This window comes from Salvelinus sp. IW2-2015, linkage group LG13, assembly GCF_002910315.2.
Source record: "Salvelinus sp. IW2-2015 linkage group LG13, ASM291031v2, whole genome shotgun sequence".
Taxonomy (NCBI): domain Eukaryota; kingdom Metazoa; phylum Chordata; class Actinopteri; order Salmoniformes; family Salmonidae; genus Salvelinus; species Salvelinus sp. IW2-2015.
Window position 1 is genome coordinate 10,434,929 of NC_036853.1, and position 25,742 is coordinate 10,460,670.

General features: G+C 44.3%; 1 protein-coding gene and 1 pseudogene across 19 annotated transcripts; both read right to left on the bottom strand.

Annotated features, from left to right (window-relative positions):
* LOC111971828 (unconventional myosin-Va-like) lies at positions 1 to 13,331 on the bottom strand (annotated as a pseudogene).
* Positions 12,284 to 23,938, bottom strand: LOC111972091 (methyl-CpG-binding domain protein 3). 19 transcript variants are annotated; one of them, XR_011480745.1, is made up of 12 exons: positions 22,702 to 23,001; positions 22,269 to 22,352; positions 19,993 to 20,152; positions 19,606 to 19,743; positions 19,388 to 19,478; positions 18,407 to 18,584; positions 18,032 to 18,243; positions 17,828 to 17,861; positions 17,617 to 17,650; positions 16,757 to 16,790; positions 12,773 to 12,806; positions 12,284 to 12,740 (listed from the first exon to the last, which is right to left on the bottom strand). XR_011480745.1 is itself a non-coding variant. In XM_023998935.2 (8 exons), the coding sequence occupies exons 1-7, from the start codon at positions 22,809 to 22,811 to the stop codon at positions 18,105 to 18,107; spliced, it is 900 nt and encodes a 299-aa protein (XP_023854703.1). In that variant the 5' UTR covers positions 22,812 to 23,001; the 3' UTR covers positions 12,284 to 13,642; positions 18,100 to 18,104. The 19 variants fall into 19 exon arrangements, 6 of the variants coding, with proteins under 6 accessions (XP_023854703.1, XP_070302219.1, XP_023854702.1 ...); XR_011480746.1 differs by lacking the exon at positions 12,773 to 12,806 and adding an exon at positions 17,238 to 17,271; XR_011480738.1 differs by adding an exon at positions 17,238 to 17,271 and having other exon boundaries at positions 12,284 to 12,806.
* Between the last annotated feature and the right edge of the window lie 1,804 nt (positions 23,939 to 25,742).

Consider the following 25,742-nt stretch of genomic DNA (forward strand, 5'->3'; position numbering starts at 1 on the left):
TCAGGCCCTTCGCAGGAAACACATCTTAAGGGAGTCTGGGATGTCCAGCTGGTCAGAGCGGACGGTCTGGGGGCGGCAGGTAGGGGAACGTGACAGTGAACACACGCTGTACGTCCATCAGYAACGCTCCTTCAGCAGACCCTGATGGAACAGAGAGGAGATGATGAACACAACTCAACCACACTACTGGTAACTAGACCACACCACAACCCTAGTGAATTCAGACAGCCTTTTGACATTTTATGACTAGACGTATTTCCATTATTGTTGTATGTGTTACGGTACAGTACCTGCACTGTGCAGATAAAAATTTGTGTCACTCTCACCTCTAGGTCACTGTGAGGGGTGTACAGGGTCAGAATCTTCACAATCTGTGGCACAACAGAGACAGACAGTTAGCTTAGCCCTGCAAGCATGTGTTCAGTAGGAAGAAACATTCACGAGGTTGGACATAGACATATACTGTATAGAAAGGACACAGTTCTCTAGCAAAGACTATAATGTTCACAGAATAATATTGGTTTTTATTCTATTGAATTAATATCTGCAACACTTTGAACATTTCCCCCTACCAATACCAGCTTAAAAACCACCTGGGCAGTGCAGGTATGAACGAGGGCCTGCGCGTCAGCGTCTTGTCGTCTTGCCCACTTGCAGGAGCTGAGCGGCCTGGATGGGAGGCTCCAACATGGCCACAGCTCCCCCTGCCTGCAGCCCACGGCTCCCCCTGCCTGCAGCCCACAGCTCCCCCTGCCTGCAGCCCAGTCCCTGCCTGCAGCCCACAGCTCCCTGCCTGGCCCACGCTCCCTGCCTGCAGCCCACGCTCCCCCTGCTGCAGCCCACCAGCTCCCCTGCCTGCAGCCACGCTCCGCAGCCACTCCTCCAGCAGACTCACATTTATTACCTGAACGCAGGAGAACCTGTAGTCTCATCCACACTTCTTTTAACACTTACCTTTACAAACCACTCTAGATTATGTTAGATATCTGTTGCATTCTTTTACTGAACCTGTTCTGCGCGGCCTGTGTGTGTACATGCAGTGTGGTGTGTTGTCCTCTGACCTTATCTGCAGCTCCGGCTCCAGCTACACATGTCTTGTCGCAGCAGGCTGTAGGCAGAGGCAGAGAGGAGAGGGTGAGCTGGCTGAAGCAAGCTGCGGAACAGGCCGTGTGGAGGACCCAGCTCCCTCAGCACCGCAGCCATACTGGGGCCACCCCTGAGTCTCATCACACTTACCTTGTTTAACATACCTTTCAAACACATCTAGATTATGTTAGATATTGGTTGCATATCTTTTACTGAAACCTGTTCTGCGCAGGCCCGGTGTTGTATATGCATGTGTGTGTGTGTCTGCCTCTGACCTTATCTGCAGGCCTCGGCTCCGCTACACATGTCCTTGTCAGCACGCAGGCTGTTGAGGCAGAGGCAGAGAGAGATGGGTGAGCTGGCTGAAGGCAGCCTGGCGGAACAGGCTTTCTTTAGAAGCCTCTGTTCTCCACGTCATTACCTGTATAACTGCACCTGTTTGAACTCGTTACTTTAAAAGACACCTGTCCACACCACTCAAACGACTCCAACTCTCCACAATGGCCAAGACCAGAGAGCTGTGTAAGGACATCAGGGTAAATTTAGACCTGTACAAGGCTGGATGGGCTCAGACAATAGCCAAGCAGCTTTGTGAGAAGGAACAACTGTTGGCACATATTAGAAAATGAGAAGTTCAAGATGACGGTCAATCCTCGGTCGGGCTCCATGCAAGATCTCACCTCGTGGGCATCATGATCATGAGGAATGTGGGATCAGCCCAGAACTACACGGCAGGACCTGGTCATGACCTGAAGGAGCTGCGGCCAGTCTCAAAAAACCATTAGACACCTACGCCGTATGGATTAAATCCTGCAGCGCACGCAAGGTCCCCTGCTCAAGCCAGCGCTGTCGCCGTCTGAGTTTGCCATGACCATCTGGATGATCCAGAGAGGAATGGAGAAGGTCAGTGTCTGATGAGACAAATAGAGCTTGTTGCTCTAACTCACTCCGTGTTGGGGAATAGAAGGATGGTACAACCCAAGACACCATCCAACCGTGAAGGCTGGAGTAACATCATTCTTGGGATGCTTTTCTGCCAAGGACAGGACGACTGCACCGTTTGGGGGAGTGGATGGGCCATGTATCGCGAGATCATGACCAACAACCTCCTTCCTCGTACAGAGCATTGAAGATGTGGTCGTGGTGGTCTTCCAGCATGACAACGACCGAACACACAGCCAGGCAACTAAGGAGTGGCTCCGTAAGAGCATCTCAAGTCTGGTGCCTAGCCAGTCTCCCGACCTGAACCAATAGAAATCTTTGGAGGAGCCGAAAGTCCGTATTGCCCAGCGACAGCCCCGAACCTGAAGGATCTGAGAAGGTCTGTTGAGGAGTGGCCAAATCCCTGCTGCAGTGTGTGCAAACCTGGTCAACTACAGGAACGTATGATCTCTGTAATTGCAACTAAGTTTCTGTACCAATTCAGTTCTGCTTTTCTGATGTATCATATTATGTCATGCAAAAAATGCAATTAATTACTTTAAATCATACAATGTGATTTTCTGGATTTTTGTTTTAGATTCGTCTCTCACAGTTGAGTTACCTATGATAAATGACAGACCTTCTATGCTTTGTAGTAGGAAACTGCAAATCGCAGTGTATCAAATACTTGTTCTCCACTGTTTTATATATTATATATATATAATACACACACACACGATTACAGAAATGTAGATAACACATTCATCACGAACTATGCAATTATGAATACACCTCCCTCCTGCCTTCCCTGCTTCAGTAAGCGAGTGCTCAATCCTTCTTCTCTTTCCCCAAGAGTCCCTCTCTCCTGCGGGCGGCCTTCACCTACTCGTAAACAGAAACAGGGCAGTGACGTACTTAATACCACTATTGCAGAACCACCTGTTCCTGATCTTAGGATCAACAATATCTCCTGTGTGGTCGTAGAATCTCCTGGCTGCTCTCTCCTCTGCCCCATCTTATCTATCTCCGTCTTTGTGCGACGGGGATGGGATGCTGGCCTGGAGCGCTGTGTCTCTAGCTGGTTCTTCAGCTTTAATAGGCCCCCACGGCGGGGCCTTCACCTACTGTAAACAGAGAAAAAGGAGAGTGACAGTGACCTTAAATACCACTACTCTGCAGAAAACAGAGCTGTGGGCCTTATGCTCCGCCTGGAGGGTCTCTCTCAGAGCACTGCTATCTCTGATCTGAAGACACACACATAAACACACACACACATTTTCACTTCTGTATTATTCATTTTGCACATTTATTTTTTTCACCCTGGATGTGCCAAAACCTCGAAATTTGAAATTCACCAGCACACTACAAACACCTGGTCTCATATACCTATCCAAAACCACCCCAGTCCATTGTCTTCTAAAGCCCCCTCACCATCTCCTTCCTAGGCTTCTCCACCCTTCTACACCTCCACCCATGCACCATCCCATCCCCTTTCTCACCACCCACCATAACCCTGGCAGCTCACCTCCTGGTCGGCCCTGAGCTGCAGCTGCGTCCTTTTGACCGCCATGCCCTTGTTGAGTTCTCTGAACTTCTCCACCGAGCGGTCCTCTGCCTTCAGCTTCACCAGCTCCCTCCTGGCTGCTCGCCGCCTCACACAGCACTGCATCAGCACCATGTCTGCCCTTACCCGCCTGTACGCCTGCCGGGCCAGCCAGCCATGCACTGCAGTAACACCGCTGCCCGCTCTGCCACCAGCTGGGGAAGGGGAGGATAGAAGAGACGCATTGTATTATCGCAAACAGAACCTGCCAGGGTTTTGGATGCGAACTAAAGGATTACAGTTGTGATAAAGTAGTAAGTAAGGACAGTCTAGAATCTGGATCAGATGTTACTAAGGAGAAATTCCTGGTTCCTGTCCTGCCTTATCTCTGGAGGTTTAGGCCTGGTATTAAATATATGAAATGCATTTTATATTTAAGCCGTAAATAAAAACATTTGATTTATTGCTAGATAGATTGTGAGGCCTTCGTGCCAGTGTTTCCTCACCAGTCTGTATTAGCATCGTGCAAGCGTGCCCCTGGTGAAGGTCTGGATGATGCCGGTGGCCTCGCGGATCATCAGGAAGATCGGTCTTCTGGATGACCAGTGCCACCTTGGTGTAGTGCAGTGACTACACCACACAAGGTCTGGATGATGCCGGTGCAGTGACTACACCACACAGAGCACTACAGTAGTTTGAATTGCTGGACAAATGTAGGTGCCCATACTGCTGAGACACATTGTACTATATGGCAGTACACAGTCAAATAACATTGATGTGTTATCGTGCCACACAGTCAGTTATTCTGCTCTCACCGCCTGGCCAGGGCTCCTCTGGTGTGTCTCTGGATGGTGAGTGTTGCCCAAGTGGGTCTTGATGTATCTCCTGTGGCCCAGCCAGCCTCTGACCCAGCTCTGGATGATTATCCCCACAGCCCTCAGCCTCTCCGCCATCAGCCTCTACGCCCTCAGCCTCTACGCCCTCAGCCTCTCCAGCAGAGCTACCTGCCCCGTCCAGAAGAACACTCTGGTCTTTACAAAGCAGTACTGCTCCGGGTCTGGGATGATCTCTAGCAGAGCCCGCTGGCACGACGCCTGAATCTGTTACTAGGTCTGAACCCCACAGAACAACAAGGATGACAAGCAATACAGACATTATATGGTAGCAAGAAAACAAATACATTGTCAACTGAAAAAAAAAACGGAATTAAGATACATTTCAATAATAGGTGTAGATACTGGCTGTATTGTTGCCTGGCCAGAGCAGGGGGAGACACAGTACCTGGAAGCCCACAGTTTGTGATCCCTGTGAAATATCTTTCCAGGGCCAGAGCACAGACTGCAGTTGGGCAGAGAGGACTTCCCACCTGACAGGGACAGAGTGCCCCCTGCTGGAAGAGCTCAGCCACCAACTCACACTGACAGAGAGACAGACAATCACAATCAGTTTATTTGCCCAGTCCATTTACAGAAACCCGGAATTGACTTAGTGAATAGATGCTACCAGCAATAGACAATGTACAGACACAAGGTTAACAGAGAGGGTTACAGTGGGTTAAAAATGCTTCCTCTCTTTGTCTACTGTCCTTCATTTCACTCTAGGATGAGATCCGATATTTCACCACAAACTGACAAAAGTGGACAGCTGAGAGCTGGTTCCTCAGTAAAGCCTCCCTCAAAATGACAAGAGGACACCTCTTATTGAGATGCACTCAAATACTTACAGTAGGACAAAGAGGTTGCAACAATGAGCCAAGAGTGTTGACAAGGGGAAAGCTGTAGATCATCCCTACACTCTTAGAAAAAAGGTTTTCAAAAGGGTTCTTCAACTGTCCTCATAGGAGAACCCTTTTTTGGTTCCAKGTAGAACCCTTTTGGGAACCCTTTTGAGGTTCTAGACAGCACCTTTTTTTCCTAAGAGTGTTCATGCAGTTCTTACAATGCGTTTAAGTGAAAAGAGACAGCATGGATATACAGTACCAGTCAAAAGTTTGGACACCTACTCATGCAAGTTTTTTTATTAACTTTTTTATTTTTTTTTACTATTTTCTACATTGTAGAAACCAGCTTCACCTTGAATGCTTTGCCAAAAGTCTTGAAGGAGTTCCCACATATGCTGAGCTCTTGTTGGCTGCTTTTCCTTCATTCTGCGGTCAAACTCTGGCCTCCCGAGTGGCGCAGCGGTCTAAGGCACTGCATCTCAGTGCAAGAGGTATCACTACAGTCCCTAGTTCAAATCCAGGCTCACAACCAGCCRTGATTGGGAGTTCCATAGGGCTGCGCACACTTGGCCCAGCGTCGTCCGGGTTTGGCCGGGGTAGGCTGTCATTGTAAATAAGAAGTTGTTCTTAACTGACTTGCCTGGTTAAATAAATAAAAATAAACTCATCCCAAACTCATCGGGTGATTGTGGAGGCCAGGTCATCTGATGCAGCCCTCCATCACTCTCCTTCTTGGTCAAATAGCCAGTACAAATCAAATCAAATCAAATCGTGCCGAATACAACAGGTTACAGTGAAATGCTTACATACAAGCCCTTAAACAATGGTGTTTTTTTTTTTTAAGTGTTCAAGTATTTACTAAAATAAACTGAAGTAAAAAATAAATAAAAAATAACAAATAATTAAGGAGCAACAATAAAAGAACAGTAACGAGGCTATATACAGGGGGTACCGGTACAGAGTCAATGTGCGGGAGTAAAGGTTAGTCGAGGTAATTGAGGTAATATGTACATGTAGGTAGAGGTAAAGTGACTATGCATAGATAATAAACAGAGAGTAGCAGCGTAAAAATGGGGGTGGGGGGGGACAATGCAAATAGTCCGGGTAGACATTTGATTAGCTGTTCAGGAGTCTTATACCTTGGGGTAGAAGCTGGTAAGAAGCCTTTTGGACCTAGACTTGGCACTCCGGTACCGCTTTCCGTGCGGTAGCAGAGAGAACAGTCTATGACTAGGGTGGCTGGAGTCTTTGGCAATTTTTKGGGCCTTCCTCTGATACTGCCTGGTATAGAGGTCCTGGATGGCAGGAAGCTTGGCCCCAGGGATGTACTGGACCATACGCACTACCCTCTGTAGTACCTTGCAGTCGGAGGCCGAGCAGTTGCCATACCAGGTGGTGATGCAACCAGTCAGGATGCTCTCAATGGTGCAGCTGTAGAGCTTTTTGAGGGTTTGAGGATGCATGCCAAATCTTTTCAGTCTCCCGAGGGGGAAGAGGCGTTATCGTGCCCTCTTCACCACTGTCTTGGTATGTTTGGACCATGATAGTTTGTKGTTGATGTGGACACCAAGGAACTTGAAGCTCTCAACCTGCTCCACTACAGCCCCGTCGATGAGAATGGGGGCGTGCTCGGTCCTCCTTTTCCTGTAGCCCAGCGAAGTGCAGGATGATGAAGTCAGTGATGGACATGCGAGGTTTGCAGAAGTGTGGGTCATTACTGTGATGCTGATCGTACAGCTTCCTAGCCCAGCTCTCCTCTGAACCTTTAGGCATCTGATCAAGGAAACAGACACCATGGGGGTAAGGTTTTTCTGGATCAACATACATTTGAGAAATCTTTTGCTTTTTATATAAATACTTTGAAGTTTGACTTTTAATAGAGCAATACTTTTTCTGGCAGGACTTGGTTTTTTGGACTTAAGACAACAGTATATTTTTCAAATCCACCACAAAGTATTCTTGGCTTGCCAGTGCAAACAGTGATGATTCAGTATCATATCCTGACTACATTATTCATTGTATTTCAAGCTGGTTTGGACACATTAACAGACACAACACAATGTGGTCTCGATTGAAACCAGGACTGTAACTGAGTGACCCTGCACTCCTCATCCAGCAGGTCGAGCTGTCCCTCGATGAGAGCGATGAGCGGCTGGATGTCACTGAACTCTATCCTGCTCCACGGCAGCTCCTCACGGACATACTCCTCCTGCTCCAACTGGAACACATGCTAGGGAGAGGAGAGAAGGAGACCAAGGGTTACTGAGGGGACATGAGGACAACGAGTTCATGGAAACAGACAGACATTCATATTTATGCGCATGCTTGCAGGTGCACACACAACACTTGGTGACTCACCCTGTTGAATTGCTGCTGCAGTTTCTCATTGCCATAATTTATACAGAACTGTACAAAACTGTTCCTTTCAAAGTTCTCAAACCTGCCAAAGAGAAATGGACAAAGAGGGGAATATGTTAATACCATGTTGTTACTACAGTAATTAGTGTCACTACACAGGTATAAGACCAACCTAAAGTCAAGTGTTACTCCCTGTCCTTACTACTCGGCTATTGATGTCCAGCACCCCAATAAATGACTAGGCCTGATCCCTCTGGGCAAGGAGGGCTGTGGTGAGTCCAGGTGAACACCTGACCTTACACATGCTTGGCCAGGGCGTCCCGGGCCTCCAGGGCCTGCTGACCGGGCATGGGCTTGACCAGCATGTCTCCCCCTACTACCAGCCTGCGTTAGCACAGCCAGTGGGTCACYCCCAGCAGCTTGGAGAACACAGCCAGGGAACGCTCCTCCCACTGATTATGGGATATTTGAGAGAATTTTGTGAGTTTCAGRGAAATAATGTGGAAAAAGTTAAGAAAATAATACAATGTAACTTCGATCACCAGCTCTCCCATTGGCCTGGATGTTGACATTGCCAAGGTGCAGAACAGCTGCCAGAATCCTGAAGAGCTCCATCTGCTGGTCAGGAGGCCCACCTGTAGGAGCACACATAGCAGCATGATCATACTGGATAGGACTATATGCAGAGTAAACATGTTAGCATAGATATGTGTATTGTGTAATATAGATGCTGTAAACCCAGTATAGTGAATGCATTGCGAGTGTGCTACAGATCTACTACATCATCAGTGCCTAGGATCTGCATGGAATCAGCACCACCTACAGAGATACACATCAAAACACTTACATAATGAACCCTTTCTGAAAAACACTGCTAGACCCATTGATGTTCATGTCTTCCCTGTTATTGTTGTAATAGGTTMATGAATTCTATGCAGTATCACCCAGTTTGAGGACTCTCATCTCTGGCAGGTCTCTGGAGGCACACAGCTGGTAGAAGATGTTGTAGTTCCTCTCCTGTGATGCATGGAAGACGACTCGAGACTTCTCCAGCAGGTACGTCCTCACGTTGGCCCCAATGATATCTCCCTTCCATCCAAAGCCTATCTCAATGTACTTCACAAACCAGCTACTGTTGTCGTTGCAGGTAGTCTTAGAATTCCCAATAGACTAAAGAGTAAAGGAGATAATCATAATTACAATAGATTACATAATTTTTGTTATTACCTTTACAACTGAATACTGCCACAATACAGTACACATTTTTCATATGCTTTTTCCAAAATTACACTCTTCAAAAAATAAAACCTTGAACAGCTTTACAGGTTAAACTTTTACTGCAGTGGGCTAAATCAGGGTCATGCAGAGGGTATTTTGGTAGTCTTAAACAAATCTACTTTGAAACAAAAGTATACACTTCACACACATGGTTATGGGCTTAAAAGAAGAAGACACCTGTACCATGTCAGATATAGAGTTGAAATGTATTCAATTTTGAGTTTTCATCCCAATATTATACTTTAGAGTATATACATCACATAAGACTGTAATATAACAAAACGGCTTCACAAAGAAACACCAGATTTTTGGTGTTTACATTTTTTWAAATATTAATTATGAAAAATATTAATAGTATTCCACCCATGAGGGCATATAAGGTCATTTGATTGCAGGAAAGCAGAATTCATCCACACATTCCCACATATGTACCTCCATGATGGGGTTGGAGGCCAGTACTCTCTCCTCCACACTGGTCTGCTGGGCTGCTCCGCCCACCATGGCAAAGTAACGCATGGTGAACTTAGCAGAGACCGTTTTCCCTGCTCCAGACTCCCCACTGATTATAATGGACTGGTTCTTATCCTCCCTGCTTACAGAGACAACTACACACTCAATAACCATTCCTATTTCCAGAACCATTTGTCACACAGGGTGGAGAGACTCGATCAAAGGCTCTCTTGTTTTCAGACTCAAGAACATCCATAAGTCACTCACATTTTACCTGTAGATCTTTACAAACAACAGCAAACCTCGCCCAAACCCCCAAAAAGCAGGCAAGGGCATATAAAATGGAGGCCAAGGAAGGTGACCCCTGGCTATTGACMTTTAACCCCTGACCTAGTCATGGTGCGGTAGGCCWCTTCTGCCACAGAGAAGATGTGAGGCTCCATGTCAGCCATGTCCTGCCCGCTCCATAGATGGGCAGCTGGTCATACGKGTTGAGAGCCACTAACACAATACCTGGAATGAACGGTTGGTGAAAATTACAGTGTTATTGGTAGAATGAAAGGTCCTGTAGGAATACAACATCTTTTTTTCCCTCTATGACCTTTTATACACAAAATATCAAGGACACCTTCCMTCAGAAAGGCCTCAATTCGTCGGGGCATGAACTCCACAAGGTGTCGAAAGCATTCCACAGGGATGCTGGCCCATGTTGATTCCAATGTTTCCCACAGTTGTGTCGCGTTGGCTGGATGTCCACTGGGTGGTGGACCATTCTTGATACACACGGAGAAACTGTTGAGCGTAAAAAACCCAGCAGCGTTGCGGTTCTTGACACAAACCGGTAGTCCTGGCACCTACTACCATACCCCGTTCAAAGGCACAAAAATATTTTGTGTTGCCCATTCACMCTCTGAATGGCACATATAACGTYGAGACAGCCAACAACGACGAGATAGCCTAAAGGGAGGAGGTGAGGGCTCTCGGAGTGTGGTGTCAGGAAAATAACCTCTCACTCAACGTCAACAAAACAAAGGAGATGATTGTGAACTTCAGGAAACGGCAGATGGAGCACTCCCCTATCCACATCGACGGGACAGCAGTGGAGAAGGTGGAAAGTTTAAAGWTCCTCGGCGTACACATCACGGACAAACTGAAATGGTCAACCCACACAAACAGTGTGGTGAAGAAGACGCAACAGCGCTTCTTCAAACTCAGGAGTCTGAAGAATTTTTTTAGGCTTGWCACCTAAAACCCTCACAACATTTTACAGATGCACAATTGATAGCATCCTGTCAGGCTGTATCACCGCCTGGTACGGCAACTGCACCACCCTCAACCGCAGGGCACTCCAGAGGGTGGTGCGGTCTGCACAACGCATCACCKGGGGCAAASTACCTGCCCTCCAGGACACCTACACCACCCAATGTCACAGGAAGGCCAAAAAGATAATCAAGGACAACAACCACCCAAGCCACGGCCTGTTCACCCCGCTTCCATCCAGAAGGTGATGTCAGTACAGGTGCATCAACGCTGGGACCGAGACTGAAAACAGCTTCTATCTCGAGGCCATCAGACTGTTAAACAGCCATCACTAGCACAGAGAGGCTGCTGCCTACATACAGACTTGAAATCAGTGGCCACTTTAATAATTGGAAAGGCATTTTCATCTACACAGATTGAAGTGGATTTAACAAGTGACATCAGTCTATGTCATGGAAAGAGCAGGTGKTCCTAATGTTTTGTACACTCAGTGTACATTGAAATTGCTCCAATTAACTTAACACTTAGTAAAGATGGCATTATGAGGTCATGACCATAAAAGCAGGAGCACACAGGAGCTGCATCTGTCCTATGGCCAAACAGAATCTGAAGACCCACACCCACACCCACACCCCCTCTCTCTCTCACTTTCTCCTTCAACCTATTCCTACCATTCCTCTCTCACTATGTCCCTCCATCACACTCAGGTTATGAAGAACAGCAGGCTCTTGTAGGAAGCTGAGAGCAGTGAGGTCATTCTCCCCCTCCAGAATATCAGGGTTCCCCAGAGGGAGGCACCACTGGGTACTGCACATCCTAGAGAGAGGGGTGGATGAGGGTGGCACATKAAATATTTGACATTAGCAGATGCTTATCACAGGAGGCTGGTGAGGGGAGGACAGCTCATAATAATGTGCGGAATGGAGTGGTATCAAACACGTGTGAGATACCATTCATTCATTCCAGCCATTACCATGAGCCCGTCCTCCACAATTAAGGTGCCACCAGCCACCTGCGAYGCTTATCAAGATCGACTAACAACACATCTACAGTACAGTACAGTATAGATGTTGACTGTGCGTGTGCGTGTGCTGATCTGCAGAAGTACATTCTTGTCTCCAGGGTTGTAGTCCTTGAGGAGCTTGGCTGATACCCACACTGCCTCTGGGTCAGGCACCCACACACGAGCACCCTGTTACAGAAATACACATTATCACAAACATTGAGCTTATTGAATAAGAGGACACCTAGTGAAGAAGTGAGCGTGCATTGAGGGGGATTTCCTATACTAATGTTTACACTAGGTGGACAGACCTAACAGCCAGTGGTCCAACACACAGCTGCAGAGTAGAAATTGGAGAGGATAATTTTACATCACACAGGACACTATCAACTCTACAGTCTGTTATTACTCTATGTGCCTTTCCCTGTTACTCTGCCAGGTGCCACCCGAGCAAGACATTTGTCGGCCTTTGTCCGTTCTCAAAATGAGAATACTGGAAGAGATGGAGTCACGACACTCTCGAAAAATAGGATTTTGATTGTATTTTCATGTGTATTGTTGTGCTAAACATAGATCATCTGGAAAGAGACATTGGTCTCAGCATTGACTCCCTGTCAAAATAAAAAGGTAAGAAATACGAAAATAAATACATCCAAAAAATGCAAAAATATATATGTTTTATTTTCTGCATCATGATGCCTAAAAGTTCATTGTGCAGACAAATGCGTAAATTAAAGGTGAAAAACAGAGCACAAATGTTTCGGCATCAAGCCATCATCAGTATTGGATTTATTCCTATTTTTCAACAGTCTGCAAGGTCTCTCTCATCTTTCAACAACACTGACACTGTGACCTACCTCTGCTATAGTCTCTCTGAACATTAGCCTACCTCTGCTATAGTCTCTCTGTACAGTAACCTACGTCTGCTATAGTCTCTCTGTACAGTAGCCTACCTCTGCTATAGTCTCTCTGTACAGTAACCTAGCTCTGCTATACAGTCTCTCTAAACGGTAGCCTACCTCTGCTATACAGTCTCTCTGAACAGTAGCCTATCTCTGCTATACAGTCTCTCTGAACAGTAGCCTACCTCTGCTATACAGTCTCTCTGAAGAGTAGCCTACCTCTGCTATAGTCTCTCTGAACGGTAGCCTACCTATGTTATACAGTCTCYCTGAACAGTAGCCTACCTCTGCTATACAGTCTCTACATTCTCCCATTAGCATAAAACACTCTTAAATGCAGTAAAAAATAAATGTCTGTCATCCCTTTCTCTCAGCTCGGATTACTCATCTTTTCAATCATCCCAGCTATCCTCGTAATGACAACCTCTTGGCACAAGATCCTGTGCACCACATACAATGTGGATCATTGCCAATCCGTTGAGCATGAGCTTATACAGCAGTTATGTGCCTTTCTATCACGATATTGACATGTCATGACATGTAGGCCAACATACATTAGCTGATCCAAACTGACTCACAGTAATGGACAGAAATGTCCAACATGTCTTTGAAACTTCACATATGCGCACAGAAATCAATAACAATGCACTAACAGGGTTGGGTTTCACAATGACAACATGATATCAAATCAATTTCTACCAAGAACACGTCAGTGAAAACAAACTGTCAATAAATTAAGTCCACTCAGCTACAGTCAGATATGCCTGATCAAACACTTACCTTGGTGTACAACTCAATAGTTCCAATCATAATCGTTTTTTTGCTTTCTCAGACATGAAGCCTCTGCCTGCAAAGGCCCTGACCATGTCCAGAGTAGATAGACTCCTAAGTTACTCCAACAGGCAGAGGTCTAAAAAAGTGTGTGTCCTCTTCCCCTATCATGTGTCCAAGGACTGGTCTGACAGGCTGAAATGAAAACCTCAGAGCAGCCAGGTTAACTGTTAATCTCAAGGAGGTGATTGAGATGGAAGGATTTACAAGCACTTTCTCTTCTATGGTCTCATTCACAGCAGCAGTTAACCCTGAGCTATGGAGGCCTTCTGTCAGCACTGCTGGAACACCTGTAGTATTCAAATGATACAAAAGACATTGGAGTATCAAGTATGTCATCAATATATATAGACATTAAACCAAAAACTGACAAAGAAACTGTACTACTGTTGGAATACAGATCCATTTTATTCAGTAACACAATCCAATTCAGTTCAGCAGTCAGCCTGCTGATGTGGGATAGGGATCTCATTGAGCTTGACATTTCATACATACATCAAACTTTGAGAAATGTAGGTAAATGTTCAAAGCGCAATTCATTTTCTCAACACTGAGAATCTTCACCTTTATTCAAACAAAATATGATTAGCTTACTGTCTGGCACCCAGTGAACGAGATAACAAGGAGGCAGCATGTGTTGTGGTGGCATTGACACATTATTGGAAACATGTAAAAACATGTTGACTGAAGTCATGGCCATGGGAAAAATGTGCATTGGCTAGAAACACCAACGTTAAACCAACAACTTCAGTGAGTCCTATACAGGGAGTTTTAAAAAGTAATAAAATCTACAACATGTAGCAGAGGGTCCATGTGACTTCTACATAACTGTTGTACCCATTATAACTAAGTACAGTATGGCCTGACTCATAACCGTTGTACCCATTATAACTAAGTACAGTATGGCCCTGAACTTTCATTAAACCGTTTGTACCCATTATAAACAAGTACAGTTTATGGCCTGGACTCAGATAACATATTGTCACCCCATTATAACTAAGTACAGTATGGCCTGACTCATAACCATTGTACCCATTATAACTAAGTACAGTATGGCCTGACTCATAAGTACTGGTTAAGGGGTTTATATGGACTTACTTACAACAATAAGGATATTTTCTTGAGAACATGATCCAATGATTTTTCACTAAGACTCTCTCCTTTGACTAACACAAGCCTTTGAATTTAGAGTGCATAATTGACATGTTAGTCATTTAGCAGACACTCTTATCCAGAGCAACTAGGGTTAAGTGCCTTGCTCAAGGGCACATGGAAAGATTTTTCATTGGCTCAGGGATTTGAACCAGTGACCTTTCGGTTACTGGCCCAACGCCCTTAACCCCTAGGCTACCTGCCGCATTATCATCATTTAGGCAAGTATCTTGTTCCCTCTCACCAAAGCCTCTCTCACATAGCCCTATAAAATAAGCCAAAGTACCTTTAAAATATGGTCCATCTTTCCCCATGGAGTGCATTAGAAACCCAGAAAGAAAAACCCATGGAAAAAACWGAATTCACTTCTAATTCAAAATATCCCAATTAATTTAAAACATGTTTTGGGGTGGGTTAACAATGACATGATCGTCACAATATATAACTCACATTCAGCAAATACATAAAATGTCTTACAAAAAAAAAAGACTACATCATTGAACACTGAATTCATCATACTGTACGAAACCGATCTCTTTCACTCTGCCCTGCCAACATTGTATTTGATGCTATCTTTAAAAAAAAAGATGCTAATTTAGCTACTAATCCATTTGATTCAGAATTCCTGAGTCCAAGTACTTTCATAGGGCTGGAGCCAGAAGAGGCTAAACAGTGGGCGAGGTGAACAGTAGGTAGGCAAAGCTTCAGAGGGGCAGCACGTGGAAGGGGATGGGCAGAAAGTGGGCAGTTCTTTTGGTTGGATTGGTACAGGGTTCCAGGTTTCATTGTCATTTGACAAGGAGTTGAAAAACCCATCCAGACTACTATATAACTCCCCATCTCCCTGGAAGAGAGGATGAAGACAGACGTTTGTTGAAATAGCTAAACAAATACAGATGGTAAATCAAATTATAAATGTGTCATATCATATCCCTTGGGTGGCATGATTTGCAGCTCTGAATTTAAAATACTGACATCTGTTGAGAAACTGGGGGGAGCCCATAAATGCTGTAAAAGCCTGAACAACCCTCTCATTTAACAAATAAAATGCAATTGTGTACAGGTGTAGACCTACAGTGAAATGTTTACTTCCCAACAATGCAGAGATAAAAGTTGAGGAATAAATACACAATGAGTTACGGTAACTTGGCTATATACACGAGGTTCCAGTACCGAGTCGATGTGCAGGGGTATGAGGTAATGGCAGTAGATATGTACATATAGGTAAAGTGACTAGGCAACAGGATAGATAATAAACAGTAGCAGCAGCAACGTATGTACTTTCAACAACAGGAGGCTGGCCGTCTGCGCACTTTAAAGGTCCTTTAAACCAAATAGTGTCCGTTCTCAAAATGAGAATACTGGAAGAGATGGAGACCCGACACTCTCGAAAAATAGGATTTTGATTGTATTTTCATGTGTATTGTTGTGCTAAACATAGATCTGGAAAGAGACCTTGGTCTCAGCATTGACTCCCTGTCAAAAATAAAAAGGTAAAAAATAAGATAAAGAAATACATCCAAAAAATGCAAAAATATAGATCATGATGCCTAAAAGTTCATTGTGCAGAAAAATGCGTAAATTAAAGGTGAAAAACAGAGCACAAATGTTTCGGCATCAAGCCATCATCAGTATTGGATTTATTCCTATTTTTCAACAGTCCGGGCAAGGTCTCTCTCCTCTGTTCAACAACACTGACACTGTGAACCTTATGCTACTCTCTAAAAATTAGCTACTCCTATACAGTCTCTCTAAACATTAGCCTACCTCTTTGCTATACAGAACTCTCTACAGGTAACCTAACCTCTGCGTATATCACAGTCTCTCTGTACAGTAACTAACCCTACTAACAGTCTGCTTAACGTAAGTCTCTCTTGCTACAGTTCGTAAGAGCCTACCTCTAGCTTACAATACAGTCATCTCTGAACGAGTAGATCCAATACCTCTGCTAATAACAGTCTCATACGTAGTGCAACTTTATACGTTTTGAAGGACCCTACGCTCTGCTATACAGTTCCTCTCTGAACAGTACCTAGCCTCTGCTATATCAGTCTCTCGTAAACGGTAGTTACCTCTCCTACTATCAGTCTCTATGAACGTAGCCTACCTCTGCTATATAAAACAGTCTACTCTGGAACACGGTATCCTACCTCTGCTATACAGTCTCTCTGAAACGGTAGCTACTCTCCTATAGAGTCTCTCTGAACGAGTAGCCTACCTCTGCTAATACGTCTCTCTGAACGTAGTGCTACCTCTGCTATACAGTCTCTCTGAACGGTAGCCTACCTCTGCTATTTAAAGGTCATCTCTTGAACGGAGTAGCCTACCTCTGCTTAGAGTCTCTCTGAACAGTAGCTCTACCTGCATGCTGATAGTACTACTCGTCCTCTCGGACGGTATCATTTCTAAAGTTCTCTCTGAACGTAAGACTACCTTCTGCCTATAGTCTCTCTGAACGTAGCCTACCTCTTGCTACTATAAAGTCTCTCATGACGGTAGCTACCTCTTGCTATAAAGCTCTCTGAACGGGTATGGGCTCGGTAGCCTCTCTGCTTATAAAGTCTCTCTGAACAGTGGGCCTAACCTTCTGCTATAAAGTCTCTCTTGAACAGTAGCCATACTCTTCCTTATGACAGTCCTCTCTGAACGGTAGCCTTACTTCTCTGCTATAAAGGTCTCTTCTGAACGGTAGCCTACCTCTGCTATATAAGTCTCTCTCTGAACAGTAGCTACCTATGCTATAAAGTCTCTCTGGACGGCGGTAGTGCTACCTTCTCCTATACAGTCTCTTCTGAACAGTAGGCCTACCTCTGCTATAAGTCTCTCTGACGGTAGCCTACCTGCTGCTATACAAGTCTCTCTGAACGGTAGCTACCTACGCTACGTCTCTCTTACGACGCCTACCCCTTTACAGCCCTGTACGTCCCCACCTCCTGCTATACAGTCTCTCTGAAACAGGTAGCCTAGCCTCTGCTCATAAAGTCTCTGCTAAGACGGAGTCTACCCTCTCCTATACAGGAGTCTCTCTGGAACGTAGCCTACCTCTGCTATACTAGTCCTTCTGAAGTTAGCCTGACCTCTGGCTATACATCTCTCTGCAACGGTAGCCTACCTCTGCTATACAGTCTCTCTGAACAGTAGCCTACCTCTGCGCTATACAGTCTCTCTGATACAGTAGCCTACTCTCTGCCTATACAGTCCTTCGTCTAAACGGTTAGCCTAATCCTCTGGCTGATCCTATACAAGTCTCTCTGAACGGTAGGCTACACCTCTGCTATAATATTGCAATAGTTCTCTGCTTAAGCTTCCAACGGTATGCCTACCTCTGCTATACAGTCTCTCTAAACGGTAGCCTACCTCTGCTATACAGGTCTCTCTCTAACGTACGCCATCTCTGCTATACAGTCTCTCTGTAACGTAAGCCTACCTCTGCTATACAGTCTCTCTGACGTAGCCTACCTCTGCTATACAGTCTCTCTAAACGGAGCCTACCTCTGCTATACAGTCTATCTGAACGGTAGCTCTACCTCTGCTATACAGTCTCTCTGAACGGTAGCCTACCTCTGCTATACAGTCTCTCTAAACGGTAGCCTACCTCTGCTATACAGTCTCCATGTCATCATTGCCTTCATTGAGTGAGTCACCCTCGCTGGCTGCTTCCTGCACATGAGCCAACATGTCCGCCATTAGAGCCTCCTCCAGCTTCTTCCTCACACTGTACACCAGCTCTTCCTGCTTCCTACACTCACCATGATGAGATAACATAAAAATACAACTGTTAGAAATATGGACTGAAATTTAGCTAAATAGCATGGGGAATCAAAATCAGCTCTTAATTACACAGATTCAATTATTCATAGCACTAATATGACTCTGGAGCTCATGTCCTCTCCTGTATGTACCTGATGTCCTCGTCGGTGACTATGAAAGCCTTGCAGAGGGGCTGGGTCGTGTTGAGCCACACCCCTGGGTTCTTTTCCACAGCTGCAGACAGCTGACCTGTGATGGGGGCTGCACTAGTGTGCAGGGCGCTGGCTATCGCTGACAGTAGAGTCTTGTCTGTACATCCAGGTCCAACTCCTGTAGGACAGACAGGTGTTCACAATCACAGAAGTGAGAAGACATTTAAAAATCTAATGGGAAATGGGGATTATACACTGTGTACAAAAGATTAGGAACACCTCTTCCCTTTTGCCCTCAGAACAGTCTCAATTGGTCAGAGCAGGTGTCGAAAGTGTTCCACACATGATACTGGCCCACGTTGACTCCAATGCTTCCCACAGTTGTGACAAATTGACTGGATGTCCGTTGGGTGGTGGAACATTCTTGACACACACGGGAAACTGCTGAGTGTGAAAAACCCAGCAGGGTTGCAGTTCTTGACAAACTTAAACCGGTAAGCCTGGCACCTACTACCACACCCCATTGAAACACACTTAAATATTTTGTCTTGCCCATTCACACTCTGAATACACTCTGAATGGCACACATACACAATCCATGTCTCAATGGCCTCAGGGATTAAAATCCCTTCTGTATCCTGTCTCCTCCCCTTCAGTTACACTGTTTGAAGTGGATTTAAATCAAATCAAATTGTATTTGTCACATGCGCCAAATACAACAGGTGTAGACCTTAACGTGAAATGCTTACTTACAAGCCCATAACTCTATTTCTTGAACWGCATTGTTGGTTATGAAAATATTTACTAAATAAAATAAAAAAGTAGCACAATAAATGTACATAACACTAACGAGGTTATTGGGGTACCGAGTCAATGTGCGGGGTTACTGTGACATCAATAAGGGATTATAGCCTTCATGTAGATTCACATGGTCAGTTCCTAATGTTTTGTACTCTCAGTGTACATGGCCCTTTCTCTTACCTTGCAGACCTTTAGGCAGGTCCATTGTCTTCACTAGCTCCTCTGCGATGTCAAATGCATTGAGACCACCAAGCTTCTTCTCCCAGAAAAGCTGTGGACAAAACAAATGCACATTAATTTAGATTTGGTATCTCATTAGTCAAAATAACCTTCAGRAAGAAAAGCATATAACCCAATGTAACTGCAGTTTCACCATACAGGCTAAYGGCTGTGTTTACCTGTTTTGGCTGGTCCACGGCTTTCTGTGGATCGGTCTTGACTTTGTTGCTGGGGTGGTTGGTAACCTTGGTGACAGGCTGCTTAAAGATGGAAGCAGTCTGTCTGACGGGAAGTGAGGTGTTCAGGTCTGGCTTGCCCTGGAAGACACGCACAAAGAAACAGCTGACAGTGACAACCAACACTACGTAGCCATAGAGATGTTCCTCAAATACTAGATAACGCTAGATATATGTCAGTTATCCTTTGCACCTGGGGAAAGCCTTGAAACACGGTTTTCAGCATTCTAATTTCTAACTGCTGGTTTGACAGCAAATAAGTGTTAAGTCATTTAGAAGAGTGTGTCCAACGTGTATAGAAATATTAATTTCAGGAAACAACCCTCTCACCTTGGTCTGATTGTTGTTGTCATAGCGCAGCCTCTGCCTGTTCTTGTTCAGTTTACTCATGAGCATCTTCCCCGTGCGGAAGTCGAAGGAGCTGAGGTCCATCTGGTTGCCAAGGTAACGAGCCAGCTGAGGCTTGCTCCGAAACTTCTTCCCGGTTGGACTAGGAGAGGTAAAGGACAACAAACCACAGTGTGAGGATATGGACAACTGACCAGAGGATAGCAAGAAGAGAAAAGTAGCAAGATAGATCAGGAAAGCAACAAACAATCTGCAACAAACACATTTGATGCTGCAAATAAACTGTAGACATGAGAAAATGTGAAACAATCATGCAAGAGCCAACACCGCAAAGGAGACTACAGACGGATGAACTATTCACAGATATCTGATTTTTCATGTATAATGGTATGGAATCAGAGTGTGAACAATGAGTCTTCGCATTAGCATTTCATTAATTTATTTAACAATACATATTTTTATGACGATTTAATGTGTATAGCTAATTGTAATAAACTATTTAAGCAGTATAATAAGTTTTAATATATTGCAGCATATTCCCAAATGTATAACCAATTCGCCATTCAAATTATAGACCTTAGAGTTTAAGATGGCTTAACTGATCTAACTTATATGTTCAATAAGGAGTAGTAGGGATCAACTATTGGGATACAAAGTAACAGGGTGATCAAGTGCAATACATTTTGCAACATTTCCTAAAGTTCAATTGGAAACATTGTTTCAGAGTTAATGTTCACTGGTCCTAGACAAAGTGGGCAGAACGGCAGGCCCAATTTAATCTAAATCTTAAATCAGTGGACAAAGGCCTTGGTAAATTAGTAATATAACTGGTTATTATAGCAAAGAGTATCCATTTCTATGGGGCAGACCTTTTTGAAAGTACATAGCAGCCATAACGGGAGTAAACAGAGATAGTTTCTCAGTGAAACTCCATGTTTGGTGAGTAACAAACTTAAGTTGGCTAGCTAGCAAGCAAGGGATAAGAACGTAGCCAGCCATCATTGCAACGGAATTTTTAGAACAAACGACTGGGTCATGTCCATAGATTTACAACAGAAAGACTTAATGAGTCCCTGTCAACTGAAACGGTAGAACTAATAATGACCAGCCGGCTTGGGTAGCAACCATAGATTTGTTTTGGGACTAGATCTCGTGGAATTATGAAATAGTATGAATAAATTCATCAAAATAAAAAACAACATTTTCACAAAATAAATGTTATGAAAATATGTATATTATTTGAATATGTTGGTAACCCTCTTGTACATAAGTGATAATGCCACAGAAGCCGGTGCTGATATTATATTGGCACCCTGCCAAGATGAACATCATACCAATATATCCTCCAAAACACAGGTTTCTCGGCATTATCACTTTAATTTGCTAAACTTGTCTGTTCAGTAGCAGGGCAAGACTCCGTGAAGATGACATATGGCGTAATGAAACACTTCACGATGTAAACGGGTAATTAGAGAAGTGATGTCATAGTCATCAACATCTCTAAAGGTGTCTGCATGACTCTCCGCCGAAACAGTTCGTAAAGTTCGTGCATATATTATGACGACATTTTGTGACGTTTTTGACTTTGCTGAGGTTTTTTTCGGCTGTTTGGTTACATTACATTTTTTTCTGGAGGGAAGCCGAAAAACGKAGCTGAAGTCTACGCCCCTTCGTCAGTGATTAGTCAACAGTAGGGATTCTTCAATAGTCTTTGTTGTCATTGAAAAAGAGATCACTCGTTTTCACGCAGTTTTTAATTGAAAAGTACTGCAGCAAATATATTTGAGTTAAATGTAAGCCTAAAATTGAACAACTAAGATCGTCAAAACGTCCAAATTAATGACAGATTTCTTGAGTTACCTTTGATMAATTATAAATATTTTGAAATGTATAGTGGCTACAGCGTCTCAAAATGGACAAACAGTACTATTGACACTTTTTTCGTTTTTCAAGCGAAGGTCTTTTAAGTAAGTATGCGAGCACACTCGTTCGGTTCAGCTAGCGCAAGCTGAACTGAAGTATGCTGACGCCTTAACGGCCAGATACTGTGGCAGCATTTCTATTTCAAATAAGTAGGCATATTAATGTAGTTTATTTTGATGCACTATGATTTTCTAAAAATTGAAAACTTTGAATGATTACCAAAGTATGGAAACGTTCGTGCTTGCTGATAATTCATGTAAAAAAGGTAGACAACAATTGCGAGTTTCGTGCGTGCATCACACCACAGAATGAAAATTCGGTATATGGTAGCCTACCACAAACTATACAACCGACCCGCCTCCCCCCTTTCTCGCCTCTGCTCCTCCTCCTCCTCCTCTTCTTCTTCTTCCTTACCTCGGCTAAAAAAAGAATAGCTTGTCGTTTCTTGATTGTTGCTCCGGTCATATAAAAGGATAAGACTAGGCTATATATAGGTTATAGCATGGACCTAGATTCAGGCTAGGCTATTTGGAAGGCGATCATTCAATAGCCTAAAATTGTTGCATTAGGCCTGCTCCCTAGCTGATTGACAGGCTGTTAGGCCTACATAGGCTAAACATTGGGTTACAAGCTCCATATCCAACAATGTATAAGAGTAGCCTAATATCGGCTACACCCCTCCCCAACTTTCTGTCTCCTGGTCACCCCCCTCTCCCTCAAGTAAACCCATTCAGCCCTAGCCGTCTTGAAATACTGCCCGCTCAGTACCTATAATAATAGACATCGCTTTTCCCCGCAGACAAACCCGACTTTCTGGTCACTTCTTCAATTTGCCAGCCCTTGGGGAGAGCCGAGCAATCCCACCGTTTCTTCTCCATGTTCTCCCAGAGTTTAATTCCGTTGAAGTGTTCAGTGATTGATCCTAACGTTATTATATTTGGGGTTAAATTTCGTGTTTTATACAAATAAGTCCATTAGGCCTACTATGTGACATACATCTCGGCTCACACACTATTCATGGTTCTCTCTCTCCCGATTTATCGTATCTCTTTGTCGTACAGAAAGAATATCCCTCCGCCGTAACCTCAGCCACATCACTACCTGTATGCCAATGAGAGCTACATCCGCAATACATGTAGGCTACACATTATTGCATCCTGATCCGATAACATAAATCATTGATTTGTCGCGTGCGGTAGGCTACCGCATGTCACACAATTTAGCTCCAAACGTTGTGCATTATATATCCCAAAAATATCTACAGATGACCATAAAATGATTTCACAACGTCAACAATGGAGATAATTTAGGCAAAGATTCATGTCACTGACTATAGGTGAAATTCGAGAATGCAGTGGGAGTCGTTTTCATCACGACAATGCTCACTTTTTATTCAGTCATTGGACAAAGTAGGCCTAGGCAATACAATCATTTAATGGAGTTTTGATTGGGCTAGCTGGACCGACATTAATTATAGGAGTTGTCTGCAAATATTAGGTATAAAACAATGATCTATTAGATATCTCACGAATTATATRGGCCTACCTATGACTGCATTTGAAGGAGAATAACTGGTACTAACTAATAATAACGAATTACTCGTCCTATTTTGAATAAATGCATTGCTTTTCAGAAAAGTTAAACACTGCAACACCAATAAGAAAGAACAGTGTGTAACTACATTTGGAATCCCATAACACTGCCTACAGTTATGGTTTGCAGACACTCGAGACCACCGAAACGCCTCCCACACGAGAACCTAAACCCCTCGATGAAAAAAATATATTGTGCAACAATTCTTTGCTAACATAACATATTTTATGTCACAGACAGGAAAAGCAGAAATATAGTTCGTTATTCATCTTCTTTTTTGGTTACTTACTCGTTTTTGTCCATCTCGCATACTATCTCGGTTTCTCTCTTTCAGTCTGTGTTAAATCCCTTCTACCTTCTCCTCTTTCATTCCCCTCCCCCTTCGATGATAGAAATGAAAGACATTATCCGCGCAAAGACAAAATCGTTCCCAGATTAAACCTGACTGGTAATAAAAAATCGAATTAAATCAAAGTTTACTGGTCGCGTACACTGTTTAGCAGGTGTTATAGCGGTGCAGCGAAATGCTTGTTACTAGATCATAACAATGCAGTCAAATGTCAAACAATACTACAAAATAAAAAAGGCAAGACATCAAGAATGGCGGTGCGAATCCAATTAACAACTCAAATAGCACTCGAGCAGTGTCAAAATGCAATCTATACATATGTACACCGGGGAATTTACAAGCTAAACTATATCTTGAGTTAGAATATGCGATGAAGGTGATACAGCATTTGTGTGAAACGAGAAGTGAGTGGTTCAATGTTTCTATAACATGGAACAACATGGGACAGCAGTGTTGGCTGTTAAAGTGTGTGAGTGTGTAACTAAATGTGTTCGTGAGCATGAGTTGTGTGTGTGTGAGATAGCTTGTGTGTGTGCGCGTTTTGTGTGATATAGTGTGCATCAGGCAGCGTGGCCCAGTGATGCTTTGGGCTGTGCACACTACCCTCTGGAGAGCCATGCAGTTGAAGGCGGAGCAGTTGCCATACCAGGCGGTGATGCAACTCGACAGAATGCTCTCAATGGTGCGTCTGTAGAAGTTTGTGAGGGTCTTAAGGGCCATGCCAAATTTCTTCAGCCGTCTGAGCTTGTAGAGGCGCTGTTCACACCACAATGATGTGAACGTCGAAGGAACTTTAACCTTTTGATCCCATCCACTGGGTGTGGATGGGGGCATGCGCCCTCTTTTGTCTCCTGTAGTCCATGATAAGATCCATCGATTTGTTGACGTTGAGCCCAAGGTTATTTTCCTGGCATCACTCCGCCAGGGCTCTAACCTAGGCTGTCTCGTCTTTGTTGGTAATTAGGCCTAGCACTGTTTTGAATCGTCAGCGAAATTGGTCATTAAGTTGCAGCCGTGCGTGGCCACTCAGTCAAGGTTGAACAGGGAGTACAGGAGGGGGCTGAGGACCCTAGGGGTCCCCCGTGTTGAGGATCTGCAAGGCGGCGGTGTTGTTGCCTACCCTCACCACCTGGGGTCGCCCTGACAGGAAATCTRGGATCCAGTTGCACAGGGAGAAGTTTAGACCCAAGGCCCTGAGTTTAGTGATGAGCTTGGAGGTCCCTATGGTGTTAAAGCTGAGGTGTAGTTGATTAACAGCATTCTCACATAGGTATTCTTCTTGTCCAGGTGGGATAGGGCGGTGTGCAGTGCAATGGCGATTGCGTCGTCCGTGGATCTGTTGTGGCGGTATGCACATTTTTGTGGGTCTAGGGCACGACAACATCCTCAGATTCTCAAAAGGTTCTACAACTGAACCATTGAGAGCATCTTGACTGCCATCACCGCTTTGTATGGCAACTGCTTGGCTCCCTGCCATCCAGGATCTCTATACCAGAAGTAAAAACGTCTCATCTCTTTTCCAAGACCCCAACTTTCTTTTGGTTTTCTTATTGAAATAAGGTCATCATCATCATTATTGTACTTTTTTTTTTTTTTTACGGAACTTAGCGTAGGACCCGACCAGGCAAGGCCTCAGTCAGTCAGTAGTTTCCATCCTGATGACTAACCAGGTTTCCATCCTGCTTACTCTACCTCCTTAGAAATTAATAATTRTATTTTCTGATGTTTTATTGTGTGTGCAGATAAATGTAAGTCCCAAAGTCCTGGAACTAAATAGTGTCTTGAAAATATGTACCATTGATGTTAAACCTGCTAGCTAGCTCGCGTGCTCCAGTTTGCATTAGTATTGTCATCCGGAAGGCATTAC

Coding starts and splice junctions, on each gene's coding strand:
- LOC111972091 (XM_023998935.2), bottom strand. CDS start 22,811: ATGGAGAAGAAACGGTGGGATTGCTCGGCTCTCCCCAAGGGCTGGCAA. Junction 22,353..22,701: donor AGCGATGTCTATTATTATAG/GTACTGAGCGGG, acceptor TTCTTTTTTTAG/CCGAGGTAAGGAAGAAGAAG. Junction 18,244..18,406: donor GTCACCGACGAGGACATCAG/GTACATACAGGA, acceptor TGGTGAGTGTAG/GAAGCAGGAAGAGCTGGTGT.